This window comes from Triticum urartu, chromosome 5, assembly GCF_003073215.2.
Source record: "Triticum urartu cultivar G1812 chromosome 5, Tu2.1, whole genome shotgun sequence".
Taxonomy (NCBI): domain Eukaryota; kingdom Viridiplantae; phylum Streptophyta; class Magnoliopsida; order Poales; family Poaceae; genus Triticum; species Triticum urartu.
In genome coordinates this window covers 412,954,889-412,980,847 of record NC_053026.1, presented here as the reverse complement: position 1 = coordinate 412,980,847, position 25,959 = coordinate 412,954,889, and the positions used below count along the sequence as shown (strand labels likewise).

Below are 25,959 nucleotides of genomic sequence, written 5' to 3'. Positions count from 1 at the left end.
TCAATCTAGTAGGCCAAACCAAACTGATAATTCGAAGAGACTTGCAAAGATAACCAATCATACATAAAAGAATTCAGAGAAGATTCAAATATTATTCATAGATAGACTTGATCATAAACCCACAATTCATCGGTCTAAACAAACACACCGCAAAAATAAGATTACATCGAATAGATCTCCACAAGAGAGGGGGATAACATTGTATTGAGATCCAAAAAGAGAGAAGAGGCCATCTAGCTACTAACTATGGACCCGTAGGTCTGCAGTAAACTACTCGCACTTCATCGGAGAAGCTATGGTGTTGATGTAGAAGCCCTCTGTGATCGATGCCCCCTCTGGCGGAGCTCCGGAACAGGCCCCAAGATGGGATCTCGTGGATACAGAAAGTTACGGCGGTGGAATTAGGGTTTTGGCTCCGTCTCTGATCATTTGGGGGTACGTGGGTATATATAGGAGGAAGAAGTACGTCGGTGGAGCAACAGGGGGACCACAAGGGTGGAGGGCGCGCCTGGGGGGCAGGCGCGCCCTCCTACCTTGTGGCCTCTGATACGTCTCCAACGTATCTATAATTTTTGATTGCTCCATGCTATATTATCTACTGTTTTGGACTATATTGGGCTTTATTTTCCACATTTATATTATTTTTGGGACTAACCTATTAACCGGAGGCCCAGCCCAGAATTGTTGTTTTTTGCCTATTTCAGTGTTTCGGATAAACGGAATATAAACGGAGTCCAAACGGAATAAAATCTTCGGGAACGTGATTTTCTCACCGAACGTGATCCAGGAGACTTGGACCCTGCTCCAAGGAACAAAAGAGGCGGTCACGAGGGTGGGGGACGCGCCCCCCCTAGGGCGCGCCCCCCTGCCTCGTGGGCCCCTCGTTGCTCCTCCGGCATACTTCTTCCTCCTATATATACACACGTACCCCCCAAACGATCAGAACAGGTGCCAAAAACCTAATTCCACCGCCGCAACTTTCTGTATCCACGAGATCCCATCTTGGGGCCTGTTCCGGAGCTCCGCTGGAAGAGGGCCGTCATCACGGAGGGCTTCTACATCATCATAGCCTCTCCGATGAAGTGTGAGTAGTTTACCTCAGACCTTCGGGTCCATAGTTAGTAGCTAGATGGCTTCTTCTCTCTCTTTGAATCTGAATACAAAGTTCTCCCCCTCTCTTGTGGAGATCTATTCGATGTAATCTTCTTTTTGTGGTGTGTTTGTTGAGACCGATGAATTGTGGGTTTATGATCAAGTCTATCTATGAATAATATTTCAATCTTCTCTGAATTCTTTTATGTATGATTGGTTGTCTTTGCAAGTCTCTTCGAATTATCCGTTTGGTTTGGCCAACTAGATTGGTAGTTCTTGCCATGGGAGAAGTGCTTAGCTTTGGGTTCGATCTTGCGGTGTCCTCACCCAGTGACAGAAGGGGCAGCAAGGCACGTATTGCATCGTTGCCGTCGAGGATAACAAGATGGGGTTTATTTCATATTGCATGAATTTATCTCTCTACATCATGTCATCTTGCTTAAGGCGTTACTCTGTTTTTAACTTAATACTCTAGATGCATGCTGGATAGCGGTCGATGAGTGGAGTAATAGTAGTAGATGCAGAATCGTTTCGATCTACTTGTCACAGACGTGATGCCTATATACATGATCATGCCTAGATATTCTCATAACTATGCTCAATTCTGTCAATTGCTCAACAGTAATTTGTTCACCCACCATAGAATACTTATGCTCTTGAGAGAAGCCACTAGTGAAACCTATGGCCCCCGGGTCTATTCTCATCATATCAATCTCCATCACTTTAATCTTGCTTTGCTTTTTTACTTTGCTTTTACTTTTTACTTTGCATATTTATACCAAAAATATTATATCTATCAGATCTCACTCTCGTAAGTGACCGTGAAGGGATTGACAACCCCTAATCGTGTTGGTTGCGAGTAGCTATCGTTTTGTGCAGGTACGAGGGACTTGAGCGTGGCCTCCTACTGGATTGATACCTTGGTTCTCAAAAACTGAGGGAAATACTTACGCTACTCTGCTGCATCATCCCTTCCTCTTCATGGAAAACCAACGCAAGCTCAAGACGTAGCAAGAAGGATTTCTGGCGCCGTTGCCGGGGAGTCTACGCAAAAAGTAAACAGACTAAGTACCCATCACAATCCCTAACTCTCGCATTACATTATTTTCCATTTGCCTCTCGTTTTCCTCTCCTCCCAATTCACCCCCTTGCCGTTTTATTTGCCCTCTCTCTCTCTATCCTCCCTCTCTATTTGTCTTTTTTTGCCCGCTTGCTTTTTGTTTGCTCGTGTGTTAGATTGCTTGTTTGTCGCGATGGCTCAAGATACTACCAAATTGTGTGACTTCACCAATACCAATAATAATGATTTCCTTAGCACTCCGATTGCTCCTCTTACCGATGTTGAATCTTGTGAAATTAATACTGCTTTGTTGAATCTTGTTATGAAAGATCAATTCGCCGGCCTTCCTAGTGAAGATGCCGCTACTCATCTGAATAGCTTCGAGGATTTATGTGATATGCAAAAGAAAAAAGATGTCAATAATGATGTCGTTAAATTGAAGTTATTTCCTTTTTCACTTTGAGATCGTGCTAAAGCTTGGTTTTCGTCTTTGCCTAAGAATAGTATTGATTCTTGGAACAAGTGCAAAGATGCTTTTATCTCTAAGTATTTTCCTCCCGCTAAGATCATCTCTCTTAGAAACGATATTATGAACTTTAAACAACTTGATCATGAACATGTTGCACAAGGGGAGAGAATGAAATTAATGATACGTAATTGCCCTACTCATGGTTTGAATTTGTGGATGATCATACAAATTTTTTATGCCGGATTGAATTTTGCTTCTAGAAATCTTTTAGATTCGGCCGCGGGAGGCACTTTTATGGAAATCACTTTAGGAGATGCTACTAAACTCCTAGATAATATTATGGTTAATTATTCTCAATGGCATACTAAAAGATCTTCTAATAAAAAAGTGCATGCGATAGAAGAAATTAATGTGTTGAGTGGAAAGATGGATGAACTTATGAAATTATTTGCTACTAAGAGTGTTTCTTATGATCCTAATGATATGCCTTTGTCTACTTTGATTGAGAATAACAATGAATCTATGGATGTGAATTTTGTTGGTAGGAATAATTCTGGTAACAACGCTTATAGAGGGAATTTTAATCCTAGTCCATATCCTAGTAATCCTTCTAATAACTATGGGAATTCCTACAACAACTCTTATGGAAATTATAATATATGCCCTCTGAATTCAAGACTAGTGTTAAAGAGTTTATGAATTCACAAAAGAATTTTAATGCTTTGCTTGAGGAGAAATTGCTTAAAGTTGATGATTTGGCTAGAAACATTGATAGAATTTCTCTTGAGGTTGATTCTTTAAAGCTTAGATCTATTCCTCCTAAGCATGATATCAATGAGTCTCTCAAAGCCATGAGAATTTCCATTGATGAGTGCAAGGAAAGAACCGCTAGGATGCGTGCTTCCAAAGATGCCTTTATTAAAGCGTGTTCTTCCAATACCTATGAAAATCAAGATGAAGATCTAAAAGTTATTGATGTGTCTCCTATTAAATCTTTATTTTGCAATATGAATCTTGATGAAACTGAATATGATCTTCCTTTACCTAGAAGGCGTTCTAAAAATTCGGAGTATTTAGATCTTAATGATGAAATTGATGAAAGTGGGATTGAAAGAAATAAAAATCTAGATGTTGCTAAACCCACTATATTGGATTTCAAGGAATTTAATTATGAAAGTTGCTCTTTAATTGATTGTATTTCCTTGTTGCAATCCGTGCTAAATTCTCCGCATTCTTATAGTCAAAATAAAGCCTTCACCGAACATATTGTTGATGCCTTGATGCAATCTTATGAAGAAAAACTTGAGTTGAAAGTTTCTATCCCTAGAAAACTCTATGATGAGTGGGAACCAACTATTAAAATTAAAATTAAAGATCATGAGTTTTATGCTTTGTGTGATTTGGGTGCTAGTGTCTCTACTATTGCCAAGACTTTGTGTGATTTACTAGATTTCCGTAATTTTGATGATTGCTCTCTAAACTTGCATCTTGTGGATTCCACTATTAAGAAACCTATGGGAAGGATTAATGATGTTCTTATTATTGAAAATAGAAATTATGTGCCCGTAGATTTCATTGTTCTTGATATAGATTGCAATCCTTCTTGCCCTATTATTCTTGGTAGACCTATCCTTAGAACGGTTGGTGCGATTATTGATATGAAGGAAGGAAATATTAGATTTCAATTTCCATTAAAAAAGGGCATGGAACACTTTCCAAGAAATAAAATAAAATTACCATATGAAACTATTATGTGAGCCACTTATGGATTGCCTACCAAAGATGGCAATACCTAGATCTATCCTCGCTTTTATGCCTAGCTAGGGGCGTTAAACGATAGCGCTTGTTGGGAGGCAACCCAATTTTATTTTTATTCCTTGCTTTTTGCTCCTGTTTAGTAATAAATAAATTATTTAGCCTCTGTTTTGTTTGTGTTTTTTGTGTTTAATTAGTGTTTGTGCCAAGTAGAACCGTTGGGAAGACTTGGGGAAAGTCTTGTTGAACTTGCTGTAAAAAACAGAAACTTTAGCGCTCACGAGAACTGCTGTCATTTTTATTTGAAGAGTGATATTTAGTTAATTCTTTTTGCAGATGATTAATAGATAAATTCATCACTTCCAGAAATTTATTTTAGAATTTTTGGGGTTCAGATCTTGCGCTAGCTACAGATTACTACAGACTGCTCTGTTTTTGACAGATTCTGTTTTTCGTGTGTTGTTTGCTTATTTTGATGAATCTATGGCTAGTAAAATAGTTTATAATCCATAAGAGAAGTCGGAATACAGTAGGTTTAACACCAATATAAATAAAGAATGAGTTCATTACAGTACCTTGAAGTGGTCTTTTGTTTTCTTTCGCTAACGGAGCTCACGAGTTTTCTATTTTGAGTTTTGTGTTGTGAATTTTTTAAGTTTTGGGTGAATTATTTTGATGGATCATGGAACAAGGAGTGGCAAGAGCCTAAGCTTGGGGATGCCCATGGCACCCCCAAGATAATCCAAGTACACCAAGAAGTCAAAGCTTGGGGATGCCCCGGAAGGCATCCCCTCTTTCGTCCACTTCCATCGGTAATTTACTTGGAGCTATATTTTTATTCACCAACATGATATGTGTTTTGCTTGGAGCGTCTTGTATTATTTGTGTCTTTGTGTCTTAGTATGCCACAATCATCCTTGTTGTACACACCTTTTGAGAGAGCCATACATGAATTAAAATTTGATAGAATACTCTATGTGCTTCACTTATATCTTTTGAGCTAGATAATTTTGCTCTATGTGCTTCACTTATATCTTTTGAGCTAGATAATTTTGCTCTATGTGCTTCACTTAGATCTTTTGAGCTAGATAATTTTACTCTATGTGCTTCACTTAGATCTTTTAGAGCACGGTGGTGGATTTGTTTTAAAGAAACTATTGATCTCTCATGCTTCACTTAAATTATTTTGAGAGTCTCTTAATAGCATGGTAATTTGCTTAATAATAATATGCTTGGTATTCAAGATTTGTGAAACTTTCTTTTGAGTGTGTTGAATACTAAGAAAAGATTGAAGCATGATAATTGTTTTGAGATATGGAGGTGATAATATTAAAGTCATGCTAGTTGAGTAGTTGTGAATTTAAAGAATACTTGTGTTAAAGTTTGTGATTCCCGTAGCATGCATGTATGGTGAACCGTTATGTAACGAAGTCGGAGCATGATTTATTTATTGATTGTCTTCCTTATGAGTGGCGGTCGGGGACGAGCGATGGTCTTTTCCTACCAATCTATCCCCCTAGGAGCATGCGCGTAATACTTTGCTTTGATAACTTCTAGATTTTTGCAATAAGTATATGAGTTCTTTATGACTAATGTTGAGTCCATGGATTATACGCATTCTCACCCTTCCACCTTTGCTAGCCTCTCTAATACCGCACACTTTTCGCCGGTATCATACACCTACCATATACCTTCCTCAAAACAGCCACCATACCTATCTATTATGGCATTTTCATAGCCATTCCGAGATATATTGCCATGCAACTTTCCACCATATAGTTCATCATGACAAACTCTATCATTGTTATTGCATATCCCGGTACACCGCCGGAGGCATTCATATAGAGTCATATTTTATTCTAAGTATTGAGTTGTAAGAAAAATAAAAGTGTGATGATCATCATTATTAGAGCATTGTCCCAGTGAGGAAAGAATGATGGAGACTATGATTCCCCCATAAGTCGGGATGAGACTCCGGACGAAAAATAAATAAATAAAAAAGGAGGCCAAAGAAGCCCAAATAAAAAGAGGCCATAAAAAAAGAGAAAATGCCCAAATAAAAAAATGAGAGAAAAAGAGAGAAGGGACAATGTTACTATCCTTTTACCACACTTGTGCTTCAAAGTAGCACCATGATCTTCATAGTAGAGAGTCTCTCATATTATCACTTTCATATACTAGTGGGAATTTTCCATTATAGAACTTGGCTTGTATATTCCAATGATGGGCTTCCTCAAATTGCCCTAGGTCTTCATGAGCAAGCAAGTTGGATGCACACCCACTAGTTTCTTTTGTTGAGCTTTCATACATTTATAGCTCAAGTGCATCCGTTGCATGGCAATCCCTACTCACTCACATTGATATCCATTGATGGGCATCTCCATAGCCCGTTGATACGCCTAGTTGATGTGAGACTATCTTCCCTTCCTTTTTGTCTTCTCCATAACCACCATTCTATTCCACCTATAGTGCTATATCCATGGCTCATGCTCATGTATTGTGTGAAGATTGAAAAAGTTTTGAAAAAGTTAGAGTATGAAACAATTGCTTGGCTTGTCATCGGGGTTGTGCATGATTTAAATACTTTGTGTGGTGAAGATGGAGCATAGCCAGAATATATGATTTTGTAGGGATAACTTTCTTTAGCCATGTTATTTTGAGAAGACATAATTTCTTTGTTAGTATGCTTGAAGTATTATTATTATTTATGTCAATATAAACTTTTGTCTTAAATCTTTCTAATCTGAATATTCATACCACAATTAAGAATATTTGCATTGAAATTATGCCAAGTAGCACTCCGCATCAAAAATTCTCTTTTTATCATTTACCTACTCGAGGACGAGCAGGAATTAAGCTTGGGGATGCCTGATACGTCTCCAACGTATCTATAATTTTTGATTGCTCCATGATATATTATCTACTGTTTTGGACTATATAGGGCTTTATTTTCCACTTTTATATTATTTTTGGGACTAACCTATTAACCGGAGGCCCAGCCCAGAATTGTTGTTTTTTGCCTATTTCAGTGTTTCGGATAAACGGAATATAAACGGAGTCCAAACGGAATAAAATCTTCGGGAACGTGATTTTCTCACCGAACGTGATCCAGGAGACTTGGACCCTGCTCCAAGGAACAAAAGAGGCGGTCACGGGGGTGGGGGGCGCCCCCCTAGGGCGCGCCCCCTGCCTCATGGGCCCCTCATTGCTCCTCCGGCGCACTTCTTCCTCCTATATATACACACGTACCCCCAAACGATCAGAACAGGAGCCAAAAACCTAATTCCACCGCCACAACTTTTTGTATCCACGAGATCCCATCTTGGGGCCTGTTCCGGAGCTTCGCCGGAAGAGGGCCGTCATCACGGAGGGCTTCTACATCATCATAGCCTCTCCGATGAAGTGTGAGTAGTTTACATCAGACCTTCGGGTCCATAGTTAGTAGCTAGATGGATTCTTCTCTCTCTTTGAATCTCAATACAAAGTTCTCCCCCTCTCTTGTGGAGATCTATTCGATGTAATCTTCTTTTTGTGGTGTGTTTGTTGAGATCGATGAATTGTGGGTTTATGATCAAGTCTATCTATGAATAATATTTGAATCTTCTCTGAATTCTTTTATGTATGATTGGTTATCTTTGCAAGTCTCTTCGAATTATCCGTTTGGTTTGGCCAACTAGATTGGTAGTTCTTGCCATGGGAGAAGTGCTTAGCTTTGGATTCGATCTTGCGGTGTCCTTACCCAGTGACAGAAGGGGAAGCAAGGCACGTATTGCATCGTTGCCACCGAGGATAACAAGATGGGGTTTATTTCATATTGCATGAATTTATCTCTCTACATCATGTCATCTTGCTTAAGGCGTTACTCTGTTTTTAACTTAATACTCTAGATGCATGCTGGATAGCGGTCGATGAGTGGAGTAATAGTAGTAGATGCAGAATCGTTTCGATCTACTTGTCACGGACGTGATGCCTATATACATGATCATGCCTAGATATTCTCATAACTATGCTCAATTCTGTCAATTGCTCAACAGTAATTTGTTCACCCACCGTAGAATACTTATGCTCTTGAGAGAAGCCACTAGTGAAACCTATGGCCCCCGGGTCTATTCTCATCATATCAATCTCTATCACTTTAATCTTGCTTTGCTTTTTACTTTGCTTTTACTTTTTACTTTGCATATTTATACCAAAAATATTATTTCTATCAGATCTCACTCTCGTAAGTGATCGTGAAGGGATTCACAACCCCTAATCGCATTGGTTGCGAGTAGCTATCGTTTTTTGCAGGTACGAGGGACTTGAGCATGGCCTCCTACTGGATTGATACCTTGGTTCTCAAAAACTGAGGGAAATACTTACGCTACTCTGTTGCATCATCGCTTCCTCTTTAGGGAAAACCAACGCAAGCTCAAGACGTAGCAGCCTCCTGCTAGTTGGCTTGACGTAGGGTCCAAGTCTCCTGAGTTGTATTCGGTGTGAAAATCATGTTCCCGGAGGTTTCATTCCGTTTGGACTCCGTTTGATATTCCTTTTCTTCGAAACCCTAAAACAGGAAAAAAAACAGCAATTCTGGGCTGGGCCTCCGGTTAATAGGTTAGTCCCAAAAATAATATAAAAGTGGATAATAAAGCCCAATAATGTCCAAAACAGTAGATAATATAGCATGGAGCAATCAAAAATTATAGATACGTTGGAGACATATCACCGGATCATAACACGTAGTAGGTAACTATATCTTGCAATATCGGACCAAGAACACAAATATATTCATAAAAACATAATAGGTTCAGATCTGAAATTATGGCACTCGGGCCCTAGTGACAAGCATTAGGCATAGCAAAGTCATAGCAACATCAATCTTAGAACATAGTGGATACTAGGGATCAAACCCTAACAAAACTAACTCGATTACATGGTAGATGTCATCCAACCCATCACGGTCCAGCAAGCCTACGATGGAATTACTCACGCACGGCGGTGAGCATCATGAAATTGGTGATGGAGGATGGTTGATAATGACGATGGCGACGGATTCCCCTCTCCGGAGCCCAAAACAGACTCCAGATCTGCCCTCCCGAGGAAGAACATGGCTTGGTGGCGGCTCCGTACCGTAAAAAGCGATGAATCCTTCTCTCTGATTTTTCTCTCTCCGAAAGAGAATATATGGAGTTGGAGTTGAGGTCGGTGGAGGTCCAGTGGGCCCACAAGGTCGGGTGGCGCCCCCCACCCTTTTGGCCAGGGTGTGGCCCCCCTTCACTTGATTCTTTCTCCAATATTTTTTTATTAATTCCAAAACTTATCTCCGTTAAGTTTCAGATCATTCCGAGAACTTTTTATTCTGCACAAAATTAGCACCATGGCAATTCTACTGAAAACAGCGTCAATCCGAGTTAGTTTCATTCAAATCATGCAAGTTAGAGTCCAAAACAAGGGCAAAAGAGTTTGGAAAAATAGATACGACGGAGACGTATCAGAGGACGGCGGCGGCAATGCGGTGGCGACGGAGGTAGAGTGAGGCAGCAGGGAGTGAGGGGAGGAAGAAGAAGGTCGGGCACAGGGGAGGAACTTGAGGATAAGGCACCCATAGCAGTAGCGCTGGCCCAGGAAGTGCGCTACGGCTAAGCCCAATAGCAGTACGCTTTTTCCCGGACACGCGCAACTGCTAAGGCTAATGATGTAAATGATCTTTTTGTGTAGAATTTAAATTGTCAGTATGAATCCTCACCGGTTTAGGAACCGGTGAAGACTCATATTGCGGCCACAAATCGTACACATATGGTTCAATGAAGCCCGAGTGGTTGTGATAGTTTGAGAAGTAACATATTTAATGTGGTAAACACCCTGTTCACGAAGCGAGGTGGGACTAAACATAGTTCCAAGGAGGGGACTAAACTTAGCATCAGCGATGTTTGACGAACAGCGCTACTGCTAAGTACGATAGCAGTAGCGGGGTTACGAAAACGACACTACTACTATACCTAGTCTGGCGACAACGTCATGACAATTGTAGTAGTAGCGCTCTTTCCTCCAGACGCGCTACTGCTACGTGGATATCAGTAGCGTTGTTTGATGTCACGTGCTACTGCTAAGTAGCGCCTTATTTTAAACCACGCTACTGGTAATATTCTGTGTATAAGATTTTCCTTAGTAGTGCTCCCTTGCCTGTGCGCGCTTCCGCTCCGCGCTAGCTACCCACGTTCATGCCGCTGGAGAGTGGCCGCTCCGATTGACACAGACGTAGAATGGACGCGACCTTTCACTGGCGCTGGCTTTGAAGCTCTAAGTCGGTGCGTCGTGGATCACGACAACACAAGCATCATGGCTGTCGTGGATGACGTCGTGTCGCACCGCACCTCCCGTGCCTGTGACTAAGCCATTCCCCGTCAACATTTGCGTAATTGCGCCCTACCGACGGAAAAAGAAGCTGGCTTCACGGAGATCGACGAGGAAGCGTCCAGCACGTCCGCGCCCGCTGCTATCATCGAGGAGAAGTAGAACATGAGAGGCCGCCGCCACTTGGGTCCCATGAAGGCCACCGCCGAGGCGACGCCGGCGTACACAGCTGGTGTCTTGCCCGGTCGCAGGCCACCGTCGTCCCCTTCCCTTCCGGCTGAAGCACATCCCGGCGGTACCACTCCGATGAGCAGCACTGCCAAACATGGGGAATCAAGCCTCCCTTTGCGCTGAAGTACATACCACTCGGGCTTACGGCACTCGGATGAGCGGGCTGCTGGACATGGGGAAGACAATGGAGATCTGCCGCGACTGGCCGTAGACTTGTCAAGGATATCCGTGTCGTGGGAATGGATATCCGCTGGCGCCGCCCGTAGACTGGTTTTACTTTAGTTCGGAGTAGTTTGTAGTTACAAAAATGTCCTAAATATAATGAATATTGTCCGGTTTATACGAAATCCGCCGTGTTTGCGTGAATTTCGTTTGATTAGTTCAAACAGTGATTAAAATGTATGTAGGCAGTGTTGAATGCCGAAGCAAAACTTTGCGGGTGAGTGTTGGTGATGCCCTAACTTTGAGCTATAGTTCCATCCAGCGATCACTGGCCTTCGAATCTTCGGGTCTTTCTACGAAAGAAGAGGACAGCAGAACTGCTGCATGCCAACTGACAACTGACGGCTGCCATTGTACCTATTCCATTTCTCCTTTTGTAGAGGAGCTGTATCCATACATAGACGAGACCCCATGCACGTAGAGGACCCGTGACCGCGGCCTGTAGTAGCATTTGCTTAGCAGATGCCCAGCGTTCTAAAAATGCGTTACGCGGGCCCCGGCACCGCCGCGAGGACCCTTCCACGGCACTCCACCATTGCTTGCAGCTGCCGTGACACGCGTCCACCAACCCACCCCGCCTCCTATAAAGCCCCCAAAAAACCCATCGCTTAGCTTCTACTCCTCGCCGCCCTACGTCCCACCTTCTCTGTCACCCCGGCGTGAACCCCGAGGATCGCCAATGGCGCACGCGGCGGAGGGGGAGAAACCACGGGAGGAGGAGCAGGAGCACGAGGAGGAGGTGATCATCGTCGGGGCGGGCCCGTCGGGGCTGGCGGCCGCCGCGTGCCTGTCCCTGCGCGGGGTGCGGAACCTCGTCCTGGAGCGCGACGACTGCGTGGGGTCGCTGTGGCGGCACCGCACCTACGACCGCATCCGCCTCCACCTCGCCAAGCAGCACTCGGCGCTGCCGCACGCGCCGCACGGCCCCGCGGCGCCGACCTACCTCCCGCGCGACGACTTCGTGCGCTACCTCGACGACTACGCCGCCCGCTTCGGCGTCCGCGTGCGGCTCCGCCGCGAGGTCCGCGAGGCCCGCTTCGACGAGGCGCGGGGCGCGTGGCTCGTCGAGGCTGTCGACCACGCCACGGGGCTGGTGGAGCGCTACGCCGCGAGGCACCTGGTGGCCGCCGCCGGGGAGAACGACGAGAAGGTGCTGCCGGAGGTGCCGGGGCTGGACGGCTTCCCCGGGAAGGTGATGCACGCCTGCGAGTACCGGACGGGCAAGGGGATGGAGGGGAAGGCGGTGCTCGTCGTCGGGTCCGGCAACTCCGGCATGGAGATCGCCTACGACCTCGCCGAGGCCGGCGCCGCCACCTCCATCATCGTCCGCAGCGAGGTCAGTTACTTGCAAGTACTCGCTCCGTCTCATAATAATATAAAAACGTTTTTGACACTAGAAGTAGCATGTTTAATGTTTCTTAATTAAGGGTCCACGGTAAGGCCAGTTGTTTTTAGTGTTTCTTACTTAACGTAAGTTCAGTTCTTTTTAACTTGGTATGTTTAATGTTTCTTACTCAAGGTTTGTTTGGTTGCTACCAAAATTTTGCTACTAACAATATTTGGCGATGGCAAAACTTGCCAAAAAAAATAACAACTTTTTAGCAGGTTAGAAAACTGATTTAGTCGCTAGGTAAATCAACTACACTACTAGCCAGTTCTATTATACACCAAACCATGCCCCATTGTTTCACGTGTGTCGTTATGCCAGCGCGCACGAGTAGGCACGCCTGGTGGCGGCTCACGCAAGCGTGCCGGGCGCACGAGTCATAGGGTGGCGAGCTCTACACGGCAAGTTGGCGCTCCATGTGTGCATGGGGCATGGCTGCATGCGTGGTTCGCTTTTGCATGTAGGAGTTGAGCTGCTGGACGGCTCCGAATGATCGATCCTGTTTGTGAATGCATGCATGCTCTTTTTTCTGCTCTATTTTTACGTCACGGCCTAGCAGATCGGGAGCTGTGCCCGTTATGAACTTCTGGATCGGCATGGCTACCACTGCAGCAACCACGCCACACCTGCTATCTGCGGGAACGAACCATTCGGCCGTTCTCAAATCGGAGTAGTAGTATTCAGTTAGAGCATTGCAACAGCTTGGTCAGTTTGCCCTCTGCCGTCCAAGAACCTTCAGGTTTTTCTAAGAAAGAAGGCGACACTAGGACTGCTGCCAGCTGCCTGCCACCGTACCCACTCGATCGACACTGCATGCACGTAGAGCCCATAGCTAGCTAATTTATTGTACTACCCTATGGAGTTTTTGACGTTTGATCCTTGGATTTGGATCCATGCACCTGTACTGTTCCCACATATAGCCTGATCTCGACCGGATCGATGCCAACAAATCGCTGCAGGAGCAGCACATCATGATTATTCAATGCCGCAACGGAGCCCGTCGATCTGCAGGATAATTAACGACAGATCTCATTCTCACACACGCACGCGGGGTAGGTAGCCACTAATTCTCGGCACTGCGTAATGAGCAACCGCAATCGGTGGCAAATTGATGAACAGCAACATAGGATCCTGCTGTCTCGCTTGTGGTCAGCAGCCCGCTTTAGCAGATGAATGACCCCTGTCTCTGTCGCTTATATAGGTCAAATAGTAAAGACAAGATGCAAATAGCAAACCACCCATTCACGTGCCTGATCAACAACTTGGTTAGTAGTTTAACCCGATAGTTTATGTCTCCTTCTGTATTTTCAGTGATGGACCATGTGATGTGATGCAACCAGTAAAGACCATTGTCGACAGCTAAATAATTGGCTGCAATGCGCTGCAGCGGTCGTGTGAGTTAATTATTTGTCGTTGCTGTGGCTGCATGCAGCTTCACCTTGTGACCAAGGAGATCTGGAACGTGGCGATGACGCTATACAGGTACCTGCCGCTGTGGCTGATCGACCGGATCGTGCTCTTCATGTGCAGCGTCGTGTTCGGGGACACCTCCCGCTACGGCCTCCGCCGGCCCGCCATTGGGCCCTTCTCCATGAAGATCCACACCCCAGCCTACCCTGTCGTCGACGTCGGCACCTACGCCAAGATCAAGACCGGCGAGATCCGGGTCAGTGAAAGTTAATGGATGTTGGATTTTATTTTCTTCAAAATTAGGGCTGAGCGCCTGCCTTTCCCTAGAAAAGAAACACTTATTGTGATATATACAACCAAGAAGCAATGAACTCAAAGTCATGCACAAATAGATTGCATAATATAGGTGGCTACAAGAGGGAAAATACACACGTGAACATAGTTAGATGCACACACACATGAATAGTAAAATTTTAAAAATACTAGAGAAAAAACTAAAATTTCTAAAATTTGGGGTATCAAACTTGGTCACCACTGTATGTATGCACGTGTGAAATTTCGTAAGTAATTACACCTATGGTATTTGTAGCGAAGAAAATATAATCAAGACCTTACTATTCATGCAAACAGTGTTTTCGAATATAGCTTCGATTTTTTTTCTTTAATTTTTGCTCATAATACCATGAATGTCAATACAAAATCTGGTGCAAAAATAACCTGTGAATAATTAAGATGCATTAATTATGACGTGGCAACGTTTCATGCATAGAGTAATGAAAAAAATTCTAATTTATGACTTGCATGCGTAACTTGTTTATGTGGTATGGTTGCATGGCTAGAAAAATAGATAGTGAGTTGTAGATATTTAGGAATTGAAAACATAGGATATAGGATTCCCTCTTTTTTTCTCAACCAAAACAATTTATAAACTTAAAAAATTTCTGGTCACCAAGACATTATAACCGCAATGTGTAGACAAATATTTTTGATTTTTGGTGCAATTTCAATGCTTAAAATGATATAGCTTATTGAACATAAAATCTTATTCTATATCTGTAGCTCCACTGAAGAAACTGAAATCTTTTCTATACACGGAAGTTCTTTTGTTTTTGCGGATTTTTCTTTTTGCCAGGAATTCTAGGTTTTTTGTTGTTTCAAGTTTATATATCGTTTTATTTATAAACCTTGATGCAAAAAATGGATGGTCTAGAACTCTAAATAGAGGCACACCTGCGGCGGATTTAGAAAGTCCACCCTCTTAACTTCAAGCTGAACGGGTAAAGGATTATAAATTGCATGCTTAATTCAAGGGCATGTGAACGTGTGCAGGTCCTGCCGGCGATGAAGGCTGTGCACGGGAACGTCGTGGAGTTCGCCGACGGCAAGCGGCACCCGTTCGATGCCATCGTCTTCGCCACCGGCTACCGGAGCACAACCAAGAAGTGGCTCAAGGTAAGATTATTACGTCCATTGCAGACGCATCCGTCCATGCATCCAGCTCATGCTGCCACATGCCCACGTGTGTATAGAACACCAATGCACACTCGTCCTGTGTACCAACTTGGTCGCATAGGGATCGGTACATCATGATTCATGACTCATCAGTGTTGTGACTCATAATTTGTACATTTTGTTGATAAAAAATTAAGAGAAGACGTTCGTGCATGCATATGCATGTCGCTTTGGAGACGAGAGACGAGACTTTCCCAAGAAGCAAAACTCAGCTCGGTTCCTGGTCTCGTCTTTCCGGAACATGCCCGCGTGCGTTCATGTACCGTCGGTGCTACGCATCCTGAAAGTGCACGCCTGAAAATAGACATGTCGATCTACTATTACTATATATGCACAGCGTAGGGATTCGGGACGCAAACTCGCTCATGATCCGTACGGCCTGATCATCTCTGTGTTTCCTTTTGTTCTCTCAGAGTGACGATGGGCTGATCGGCGAGGACGGGATGGCGCGGCGGAGCTTCCCGGAGCACTGGAAGGGGGAGAACGGCCTCTACTGCGCGGGGATGGTGAGGAGGGGCCTCTACGGGAGCTGCGAGGACGCCGAGTCCATAGCCGAGGACATCAGCAAGAAGAAGAAGAAGCCACACCAAGCCTGACCATGATCATCGTCAGAAGAGCAATAATACCTTCTGGAGTCGCACAGCGATCGTTGGGCGAGAAACAATGGGTGTGTTGTGATTAATATCTCGAAACTTAAATAATCTGGAAAACTAGCCGTAGCTTATCTGTGATTATCGGGGAAACTATTATCTGTTCGTTGCCTTGTCTGTGCACAGTCCGGCCCGGACACAGTCCAGGTTAATAATTTCCAGATGCGATCTGCAGACCGATCCATGCGCGACTCGCACTGACAGTACCCTGACTATGTAGTGTTAAATCCATCAGGATCACATGTGTTGTATATCCACGGTAGTTGCGGGATCAGATGGGGTATTACTGTTAGGTAATCTTGTCCTAGTCATAGTATTGGTTGAGTCATGTAGTAGGAGTTTATACTAGATTTAGACTAATGGTGAACAAGGTAGCCGGTGATTAGTACATGTGGCTGTTTGCACGCAAGTAGCAGAAGTACTAGTCCGTGTTGTGATAGGAGTTAACTAGTAAAGTAGAGTCCGGTTAGGATTTGTTTGTGTCCGGCGTGTTTAGGTAGTAGTTTCTGTACGAGTAGGATTGGGTTTAGGTTGGGTCGGTGGCTGGCTGTGCATATATATATGCAGCCAGGGCATAACTTTGTAACGTGTGTAGAGAAAACAGAAAAAAGAATAAAAAGAAGGGGCACGACACGTGCCCTTGGCCAAAGTTTTCGTGTGCGTGTTCGTCCTGATTTGATGTGATCGATCCTGTGGACGAAATTCCAACAATTACCTTCACCTTGGGTTGATGAACTCCCGCCGTTGCTATGGCAGGACGGTGACGGCGGTGTGTGTGTGTGTGTGGTGGTGGTTGAGCTTCCCGTCGTATCGCGCTAACCCTAGATTGGTAGGGATGTAGATGGGGTTCTGGACGCACGGTGAATCTTGTGTTGCGTGCGGCCCACCCCTTTATATAGCATGGCGACAGGGACCTACCAACCATGGTGTGGTTGGGCGCCCCCGATCAGGGCGCGGGTCAAGGGCCCGTCGAGCCGTTGGGCTCGATCGGGAAGAGATCAACCTAACATTCTTCCCCTTGATCTCAACTTTACTTTTAACCTTACACTTTCTAGTTTATTTGTTTCATCACATATTGGTACATAGAACATGTTTCATCGTCACAGCTCAATTGCCGATCGAATCAGGCAGCCACAACGTACCTTTCTGTTTTGTAACAAATTCTTTAACCTTGGGCTCTTTATTGTCCGGAATTCTTAGACTATACCATAAAACCCATGTCGACTGTGTGTTCTTCGAACACACTGGACGGTAAGCCTTTAATAAGTAGATCTGCAAACACTTGTCTGTTGCTTTTATGCATCAAGCATTTCTACATAATTCCGGACTTTCTCCTTTACAACGCATAACTCTATGTCAGTGTGTTTGGCATCAATACTTGACTCGTTGTCATAGGAGCGAAAAATTTGAAATGGTTTGTCAACCATTATCAACTCCGGGTACAGGTCTCCTTAACCATTTTGCCTGTCCCTCAGCCTCATATCAAGCTACAACATATCTTTGCATCACATTGATGATAATTGTTTCATTCTTTGGAGCTTTTCCACACAAAAACTCCAAGTGTGAAAGTTAGCGATAATTGTGGATTTCGCTATACATTTCACAAGTCTTGTCTTTGTACTCACAATCTTTTTAGAGCACTTATTTATTTCAGCATGAGGTCGATATCTTTGACTCCATTCCAGTGATCTATATATGGACTAGACATTGCCAAAACAACCCGGATACGTGAACTGTGTCAGGGTAATATATTGAGCTTCCAACAGCTGAAGCATATGGTGCCATATCCGTTTTCAATCTTTTCTCATCAACTTTTGGAACACCATAGTTTCCAATTCCATTACCCTTGACTATAAGAACATGCGTAGGTTTTTCTCGCATGCATACTTTAGATACCTTTCTTAGCATGTCCATGCGACATTCCTAATACCCCCCTTTTTTATTCTTTTCTTGGTGAATCTCGATAATTATAACGAGAGACACTCTACCTGGGACATTCTTTTGAACTTTGAGGACAAGAACTTCTTTTCTCCTCCTGTAGTAGATTGACATGACCACTAGCAAGTAGGATGTCATCCACATGCAAAGGATTAGAATGAATTTCCTATTCTATAACTTTGCATGTATTTTCTTTAACCCAAAATAACATCTGATTATTCTAACTTTAAATGTCATTGTCTAGAGACTTGCTCTAGTCCATAAAAGACTTCTTGAAGCAGTATACCTTGTGTTCTTTACTTTCATTTGATGTAACTCAGATCATGATGTCGATCATGATGTGCCACTAACACTCATTGTAATATATTCATTCTCTTTGGACAAAATCTTTCAATTTAAGTCACGCTTTACACCTTTACATATTTTCTTTGGAGTCACATTGACCTTGTAGACCCTTTACCGCCTGTTGTTTTGGCTCCATTGGTAATTACTTATGAGTCCCAAACATCATCGGGATTCACCAATTTTATTTCATGTCATATAGTCCCTTATCATTTAGACAAAACAGAAACTTCTCAAGGCTCGATTGAGCGCTTTAAATGAGGTGGGATCAACCTCCATTTGAATTTCACTAACATAGACTTTATAGTAATCAGAAGTATCTGATTTTCTCATTCCTTGAGACCATCTGTGTCTCAGATACTGACACTTCTTTCATATGGAGCTGTTGTTGCTCTGTCATTGCCAAGAGGCAAATTAATTGTATAGTCTTTCATTTCCAAGAGACAATAGCTTTTACAGGGACCTTTATCACAAGATCCATGTTTACCCATTCCTCCTTTATAGATCTAACAACAGGTGTTGTATAGGTCATACAACATGCTCCCCCAGATTACTCCATCTTCACTAAAAATGGCGTATCTTTGAACTTAATTATTTGGGTTTATTCTGTTAAAACTTTCTTCTTTATGACACTTTAAGCACCGTCTTAGTATTCCTTAGTCTGCTTTTGAAACTGTAAAAGATCCAGGAATACAACTATTTATTTTCTTTAGGGGTATTATTATGACCGTCGTAGTCCCCCAGATGATCACATTCTTCATTAATGGATCACTTTAGATGCATAATGTGCATCACATTATCTAAAGTATAGGGGAGTATCATCATTCTTAATTTATCTCATATTTCTTTCTCCCCCTCGAAATGTGGCAAGAACTTTTCTGCCACAATTTTGAAAAACCATTTATAACTCTTGTGAATTGAAGAAATTTCGATTATGTACTTCATTTATCTGATTACTTCATACGAAATGAAGTTATCTATTAACTGGTATGTGAGTACTTTTTCCTCATTCCATTTTAGAAACTCAACAGAGTTCTTTATCATTAGTACTTTTGCAAGTCACACTTGCATATCATTCTTTTCTTTAGGTTCGTCAGTAATTTTTATTCTCTTTGGATTTATTAAGTGCTTAATGACCGTTACACATAAGGTGTACGGTCGATACTAGGAAAGCATAATAGCTACTACATACTTTTCTCCGAGAATGAGACACATTAAAAGCACATGAGTCATCATATCTTTCTCCTATCATACAGGATAAGTCCTTTGCCAGAATTTCTCCCGCCATACGGGATTTTTGTACCCTGTTACACAAGTATTTTCCCAGATTTTTCCCGCCATTTGTTTTTATCATAATCATATTTTCCCGCTATGCGGGTAATTCTCTGTAAGGAACATAAATGTCAGAATTGGCTCTTTTGACTGCATATTCAATCATGAAATTCAGAAATAAATCTGAATGCTCTTTGACACACATGCTTGATCCAACGTTGGTAAAATTAAACACGCATGTTGCTTGTTTCATTTCAAATCATGTTGACTGAAAAATCTTCTTCGTAGAGAGTACATGAAAGACATTCGTCAACCAAGACTCTCAATGATCTACCTCTTTTCTTTTGAAGCCGTTCTTTAAAGAGAACATACTCCCTCACGTTATGACCTTTCTTGGTCATCTTTCGGGTCACAAGTACCCAGCCATTCGCTTTCATGAATGAAAGCATGGAAAACTTTTAGTCTGAGAAAACCTAGCCAATAATTAACCATAATGAGCATAAAAATAGCCCTACATTGGTCTGGTTAAAAATATGCACACTAAATCTTTTAAAACTTTCTTTTTATACTCTAAATCACTGTTGTGGCAAAGTTAGAATAAAACATCATCTTTCTACATTAATTCCATATCACCGTTGGGCGGAAATGGAAACAATGCGTATAACTCATAAAAAATGTGATAATAGTATTTTTATTAAACAACTTTGCTAAGAAATAATCATGATCATCAACTTTATTGCAGCGGGAACAAGAAATATACATTTCTCTAGCTCAAGAGCATTTCTTGATCTTTATCTGTTCTCTGAAATTGATCACTTTGATACAAAATTCATCAGAGATTTAAGCTTTGAACATAAGACTGATAGAATTATAGCACTGTTATCATCAACGTTGGTCAGAAAATAACAATGTCATATTTGAATTTTAAAATAAATATATTTCTTTTGTCATAGCAGAAGCTATCTGAATCTGATTTCACCCACAGGAGAAAAACATTGCTAAGAACAGTTCTTCCAATTAAATTTTCCCGTTGGTTCCAATTTAATTGGAGGATAAAACTTTTACTTTGCAGCGGAAACTTTACAATATTCTATTCGGAAACAATTATGTACTCTTTCACTCTCTAAGCAATTTTAACCGGTTGGTTCAAAATTGAATTAGAGAAGCAACAATTTAATCTTTCATAGTGGAAAATATGAATAAAATTCATGAAAATAGCACTGTTCAGAAGCAATTCTTTACTTTTCTATTTTCTAAACAAAAAAATTCTTTGAATAATTTTTTAATAGAGAAAAAAACTGTATTTAAGTTTGCCCAAAAACTGGCCAGAAAATAAAAAATGCCAGCCGGCCAAAGAGTCCGCAGCTCGCTCCCGCGCGCGGCCCACGGCCTGCTGGTCAAGCACTGCTCGGCCGTCGAGCTGCTCGGCCAACAGCCCCCGCAGCAATGCGGCTGCGGCCTGGTCCGCTGGACCAAAAAGTGTTGGGGAACGTAGTAACTTCAAAAATTTCCTACGCACATGCAAGATCATGGTGATGCATAGCAACGAGAGAGGAGAGTGTGTCCACGTACCCTCGTAGACCGAAAGCGAAAGCGTTATGACAACGCGGTTGATGTAGTCGTACATCTTCATGATCCGACTGATCCAAGTACCGAACGTACGGCACCTTCGAGTTCTGCACACGTTCAGCCCGATGATGTCCCTCGAACTCCGATCCAGCCGAGTGTTGAGGAAGAGTTTCGTCAGCACGACGGCGTGGTGACGATGATGATGTTCTACCGACGCAGGGCTTCGCCTAAGCACCGCTACGATATGATCGAGGTGGATTATGGTGGAGGGGGGCACCGCACATGGCTAAGAGATCAATTGTTGTGTCTTTGGGGTGCCCCCTGCCCCGTATATAAAGGAGTGGAGGAGGGGGAGGGCCGGCCCTCTCTATGGCGCGCCCTAGGGGAGTCCTACTCCCACCGGGAGTAGGATTCCCCCTTTCCTAGTAGAACTAGGAGCCCTTCCAAGTAGTAGGAGTAGGAGGGAAGGAAAGGGAAGGGAAAAGGAGAAGGAAGGAAGGGGGCGCCCCCTCCCTAGTCCAATTCGGACCAGCCCATGGGGATGGGTGCGGCCACCCTTTGAGGCCTTTCTCTCCTTTCCTGTATGGCCCATTAAGGCCCACTATGAATTCCCGTAACTTCCCGGCACTCCCAAAAATACCTGAATCACTCGGAACCTTTCCAATGTCTGAATATAGTCGTCCAATATATCGATCTTTACGTCTCGACCATTTTGAGACTCCTCGTCATGTCCCCGATCTCATCCGGGACTCCGAACTCCTTCGGTACATCAAAACACCTAAACTCATAATATAACCGTCATCGAACTTTAAGCGTGCGGACCCTACGGGTTCGAGAACTATGTAGACATGACCGAGACACGTCTCCGGTCAATAACCAATAGCGGAACCTGGATGCTCATATTGGATCCCACATATTCTACGAAGATCTTTATCGGTCAGACTGCATAACTACATATGTTGTTCCCTTTGTCATCGGTATGTTACTTGCCCGAGATTCGATCGTCGGTATCTCAATACCTAGTTCAATCTCCTTACCAGCAAGTCTCTTTACTCGTTCCGTAACACATCATCCCGCAACTAACTCATTAGTTGCAATGCTTGCAAGGCTTATAGTGATGTGCATTACCGAGTGGGCCCAGAGATACCTCTCCAACAATCGGAGTGACAAATCCTAATCTCGAAATACGCCAACCCAACAAGTACCTTCGGAGACACCTGTAGAGCACCTTTATAATCACCCAGTTACGTTGTGACGTTTGGTAGCACACAAAGTGTTCCTCCGGTAAATGGGAGTTGCATAATCTCATAGTCATAGGAACATGTATAAGTCATGAAGAAAGCAACATCAACAAACTAAACGATCAAGTGCTATGCTAACGGAATGGGTCAAGTCAATCACATCATTCTCTAATGATGTGACCCCGTTAATCAAATGACAACTCATGTCTATGGCTAGGAAACTTAACCATCTTTGATTCAACGAGCTAGTCAAGTAGAGGCATACGAGTGACACTCTGTTTGTCTATGTATTCACACATGTATTATGTTTCCGGTTAATACAATTCTAGCATAAATAATAAACATTTATCATGAAATAAGGAAATAAATAATAACTTTATTATTGCCTATAGGGCATATTTCTTCAGTCTCCTACTTGCACTAGAGTAAATAATCTAGATCACATCGCCATGTGATTTAACACTAATAGTTCACATTACCATGTGATTAACACTCAAAGGGTTTACTAGAGTCGGTAATCTAGTTCACACCGCCATGTGATTAACACCCAAAGAGTACTAAGGTGTGATCATGTTTTGCTTGTCAGAGAAGTTTAGTCAACGGGTCTGCCACATTCAGATCCATATGTATTTTGCAAATTTCTATGTCAACAATGCTCTGCATGGAGCTACTCTAGATAATTGCTCCCACTTTGAATATGTATCTAGATCGAGACTTAGAGTCATCCAGATCGGTGTTAAAGCTTGAATCGACGTAACTCTTTACGACGAACCTTTTGTCACCTCGATAATCGAGAAACATATCCTTATTCCACTAAGGATAATTTTGACCGATGTACAGTGATCTACTCCTAGATCACTATTGTACTCCCTTGCCAAAAAACAGTGTAGGGTATACAATAGATCTGGTACACAGCACGGCATACTTTATAGAACCTATGACTGAGGCATAGGGGATGACTTTCATTCTCTTTCTATCTTCTGTCGTGGTCGGGCTTTGAGTCTTACTCAATTTCACACCTTGTAACACAGGCAAGAACTCTTTCTTTGACTGTTCCATTTTGAACTACTTCAAAATCTTGTCAAGGTATGTACTCATTGAAAAAACTTATCAAGCGTCTTGATCTATCTCTATAGATCTTGACGCTTAATATGTAAGTAGCTTCATCGAGGTTTTTCTTTAAAAAACTCCTTTCAAACACTCCTTTATGCTTTGCAGAATAATTCTACATTATTTCCGATCAACAATATGCCATTCACATATACTTATCAGAAATGATGTAGTGCTCCCACTCACTTTCTTGTAAATACAGGCTTCACCGCAAGTCTGTATAAAACTATATGCTTTGATCAACTTATCAAAGCGTATATTCCAACTCCGAGATGCTTGCACCAGTCCATAGATGGATCGCTGGAGCTTGCATATTTTGTTAGCACCTTTAGGATTGACAAAACCTTCTGGTTGCATCATATACAACTCTTCTTAAATATATCCATTAAGGAATGCAGTTTTGTTTATCCATTTGCCAGATTTCATGAAATGCGGCAATTTCTAACATGATTCAGACAGACTTAAGCATAGATACGAGTGAGAAACTCTCATCGTAGTCAACACCTTGAACTTGTCGAAAACATTTTTGCGACAATTCTAGCTTTGTAGATAGTAACACTACTATTAGCGTCTGTCTTCCTCTTGAAGATCCATTTAATCTCAATGGCTCGCCAATCATTGTTCAAGTCAATCAAAGTCCATACTTTGTTCTCATACATGGATCTCATCTCAGATTTCATGGCCTCAAGCCATTTTGTGGAATCTGGGCTCATCATCGCTTCCTCATAGTTCGTAGGTTCGTCATGGTCAATTAACATGACCTCCAGAACAGGATTTCCGTACCACTCTGGTGCGGATCTCACTCTGGTTTACCTACGAGGTTCGGTAGTAACTTGATCTGAAGTTATATGATGATCATCATTAGCTTCCTCACTAATTGGTGTAGTAGTCACAGGAACAGATTTCTGTGATGAACTACTTTCCAACAAGGGAGCAGGTACAGTTACCTCATCAAGTTCTACTTTCCTCCCACTCACTTCTTTCGAGAGAAACTCCTTCTCTAGAAAGGATCCATTCTCAACAATGAATATCTTGCCTTCGGATCTGTGATAGAAGGTGTACCCAACTTTTTCTTTTGGGTATCCTATGAAGACGCACTTCTCCGATTTGGGTTTTGCTTATCAGGTTGAAACTTTTTCACATAAGCATTGCAACCTCAAACTTTAAGAAACGACAGCTTAGGTTTCTTGCCAAACCATAGTCCATACGGTGTCGTCTCAACGGATTTAGATGGTGCCCTATTTAACGTGAATGTAGCTGTCTCTAATGCATAACCCCAAAACGATAGCGGTAAATCAGTAAGAGACGTCATAGATCGCACCATATCTAATAAAGTACGGTTACGACGTTCAGACACACCATTACACTGTGGTGTTCCAGATGGCGTGAGTACTGAAACTATTTCACATTGTTTTAACTGAAGGCCAAACTCGTAACTCAAATATTTTACTTATGCGATCATATCGTAGAAACTTTTATTTTTGTTACGATGATTCTCCACTTCACTCTGAAATTCTTTGAACTTTTCAAATGTTTCAGACTTGTGCTTCATCAAGTAGATATACCCATATCTGCTCAAATCATCTGTGAAGGTCAGAAAATAATGATATCCGCCGCGAGCCTCAACACTCATCGGACCACATACATCAGTATGTATTATTTCCAATAAGTCAATTGCTCGCTCCATTGTTCCGGAGAACGGGGTTTTAGTCATCTTGCCCATGACGCATGGTTCGCAAGTATCAAGTGATTCCAAAATCCCATCAGCATGGAGTTTCTTCATGCGCTTTACACCAATATGACCTAAACGGCAGTGCCACAAATAAGTTGCACTATCATTATTAACTTTGCATTTTTTGACTTCAATATTATGAATATGTGTATCACTACGATCGAGATCCAACAAACCATTTTCATTGGGTGTATGACCATAGAAGATTTTATTCATGTAAACAGAACAACAATTATTCTCTAGTTTACATGAATAACCGTATTGCAATAAACATGATCCAATCATATTCATGCTCAACGCACACACTAAATAACATTTATTTTAGGTTCAAAACTAATCCCGAAAGTATAGGGAGTGTGCGATGATGATCATATCAATCTTGGAACCACTTCCAATACACATCGTCACTTCACCCTTAACTAGTCTCTGTTCATTCTGCAACTCCCGTTTCGAGTTACTACTCTTAGCAACTGAACTAGTATCAAATACTGAGGGGTTGCTATAAACACTAGTAAAGTACACATCAATAACATGTATATCAAATATACCTTTGTTCACTTTGCCATTCTTCTTATCCGCCAAATACTTGGGGCAGTTCTGCTTCCAGTGACCAGTCCCTTTGCAGTAGAAG

The 25,959-nt window shown here is 42.4% G+C and overlaps 1 protein-coding gene across 1 annotated transcript; it reads left to right on the top strand.

Annotated features, from left to right (window-relative positions):
- Positions 1–11,776: 11,776 nt before the first annotated feature.
- LOC125509381 (probable indole-3-pyruvate monooxygenase YUCCA11) lies at positions 11,777–16,306 on the top strand. The gene is made up of 4 exons (XM_048674350.1): positions 11,777–12,501; positions 13,985–14,218; positions 15,292–15,414; positions 15,888–16,306. Exons 1-4 carry the CDS (start codon positions 11,845–11,847, stop codon positions 16,068–16,070), a joined length of 1,197 nt encoding a protein of 398 aa, XP_048530307.1. The 5' UTR covers positions 11,777–11,844; the 3' UTR covers positions 16,071–16,306.
- Positions 16,307–25,959: the final 9,653 nt, after the last annotated feature.

Bases quoted from the DNA above. Each gene is read 5' to 3' on its own strand.
- LOC125509381 (XM_048674350.1), top strand. From the start codon at position 11,845: ATGGCGCACGCGGCGGAGGGGGAGAAACCACGGGAGGAGGAGCAGGAG. The intron at 14,219-15,291 runs GTCAGTGAAAGT...GAACGTGTGCAG, and splicing joins TCAAGACCGGCGAGATCCGG to GTCCTGCCGGCGATGAAGGC. The intron at 15,415-15,887 runs GTAAGATTATTA...TTGTTCTCTCAG, and splicing joins CAACCAAGAAGTGGCTCAAG to AGTGACGATGGGCTGATCGG.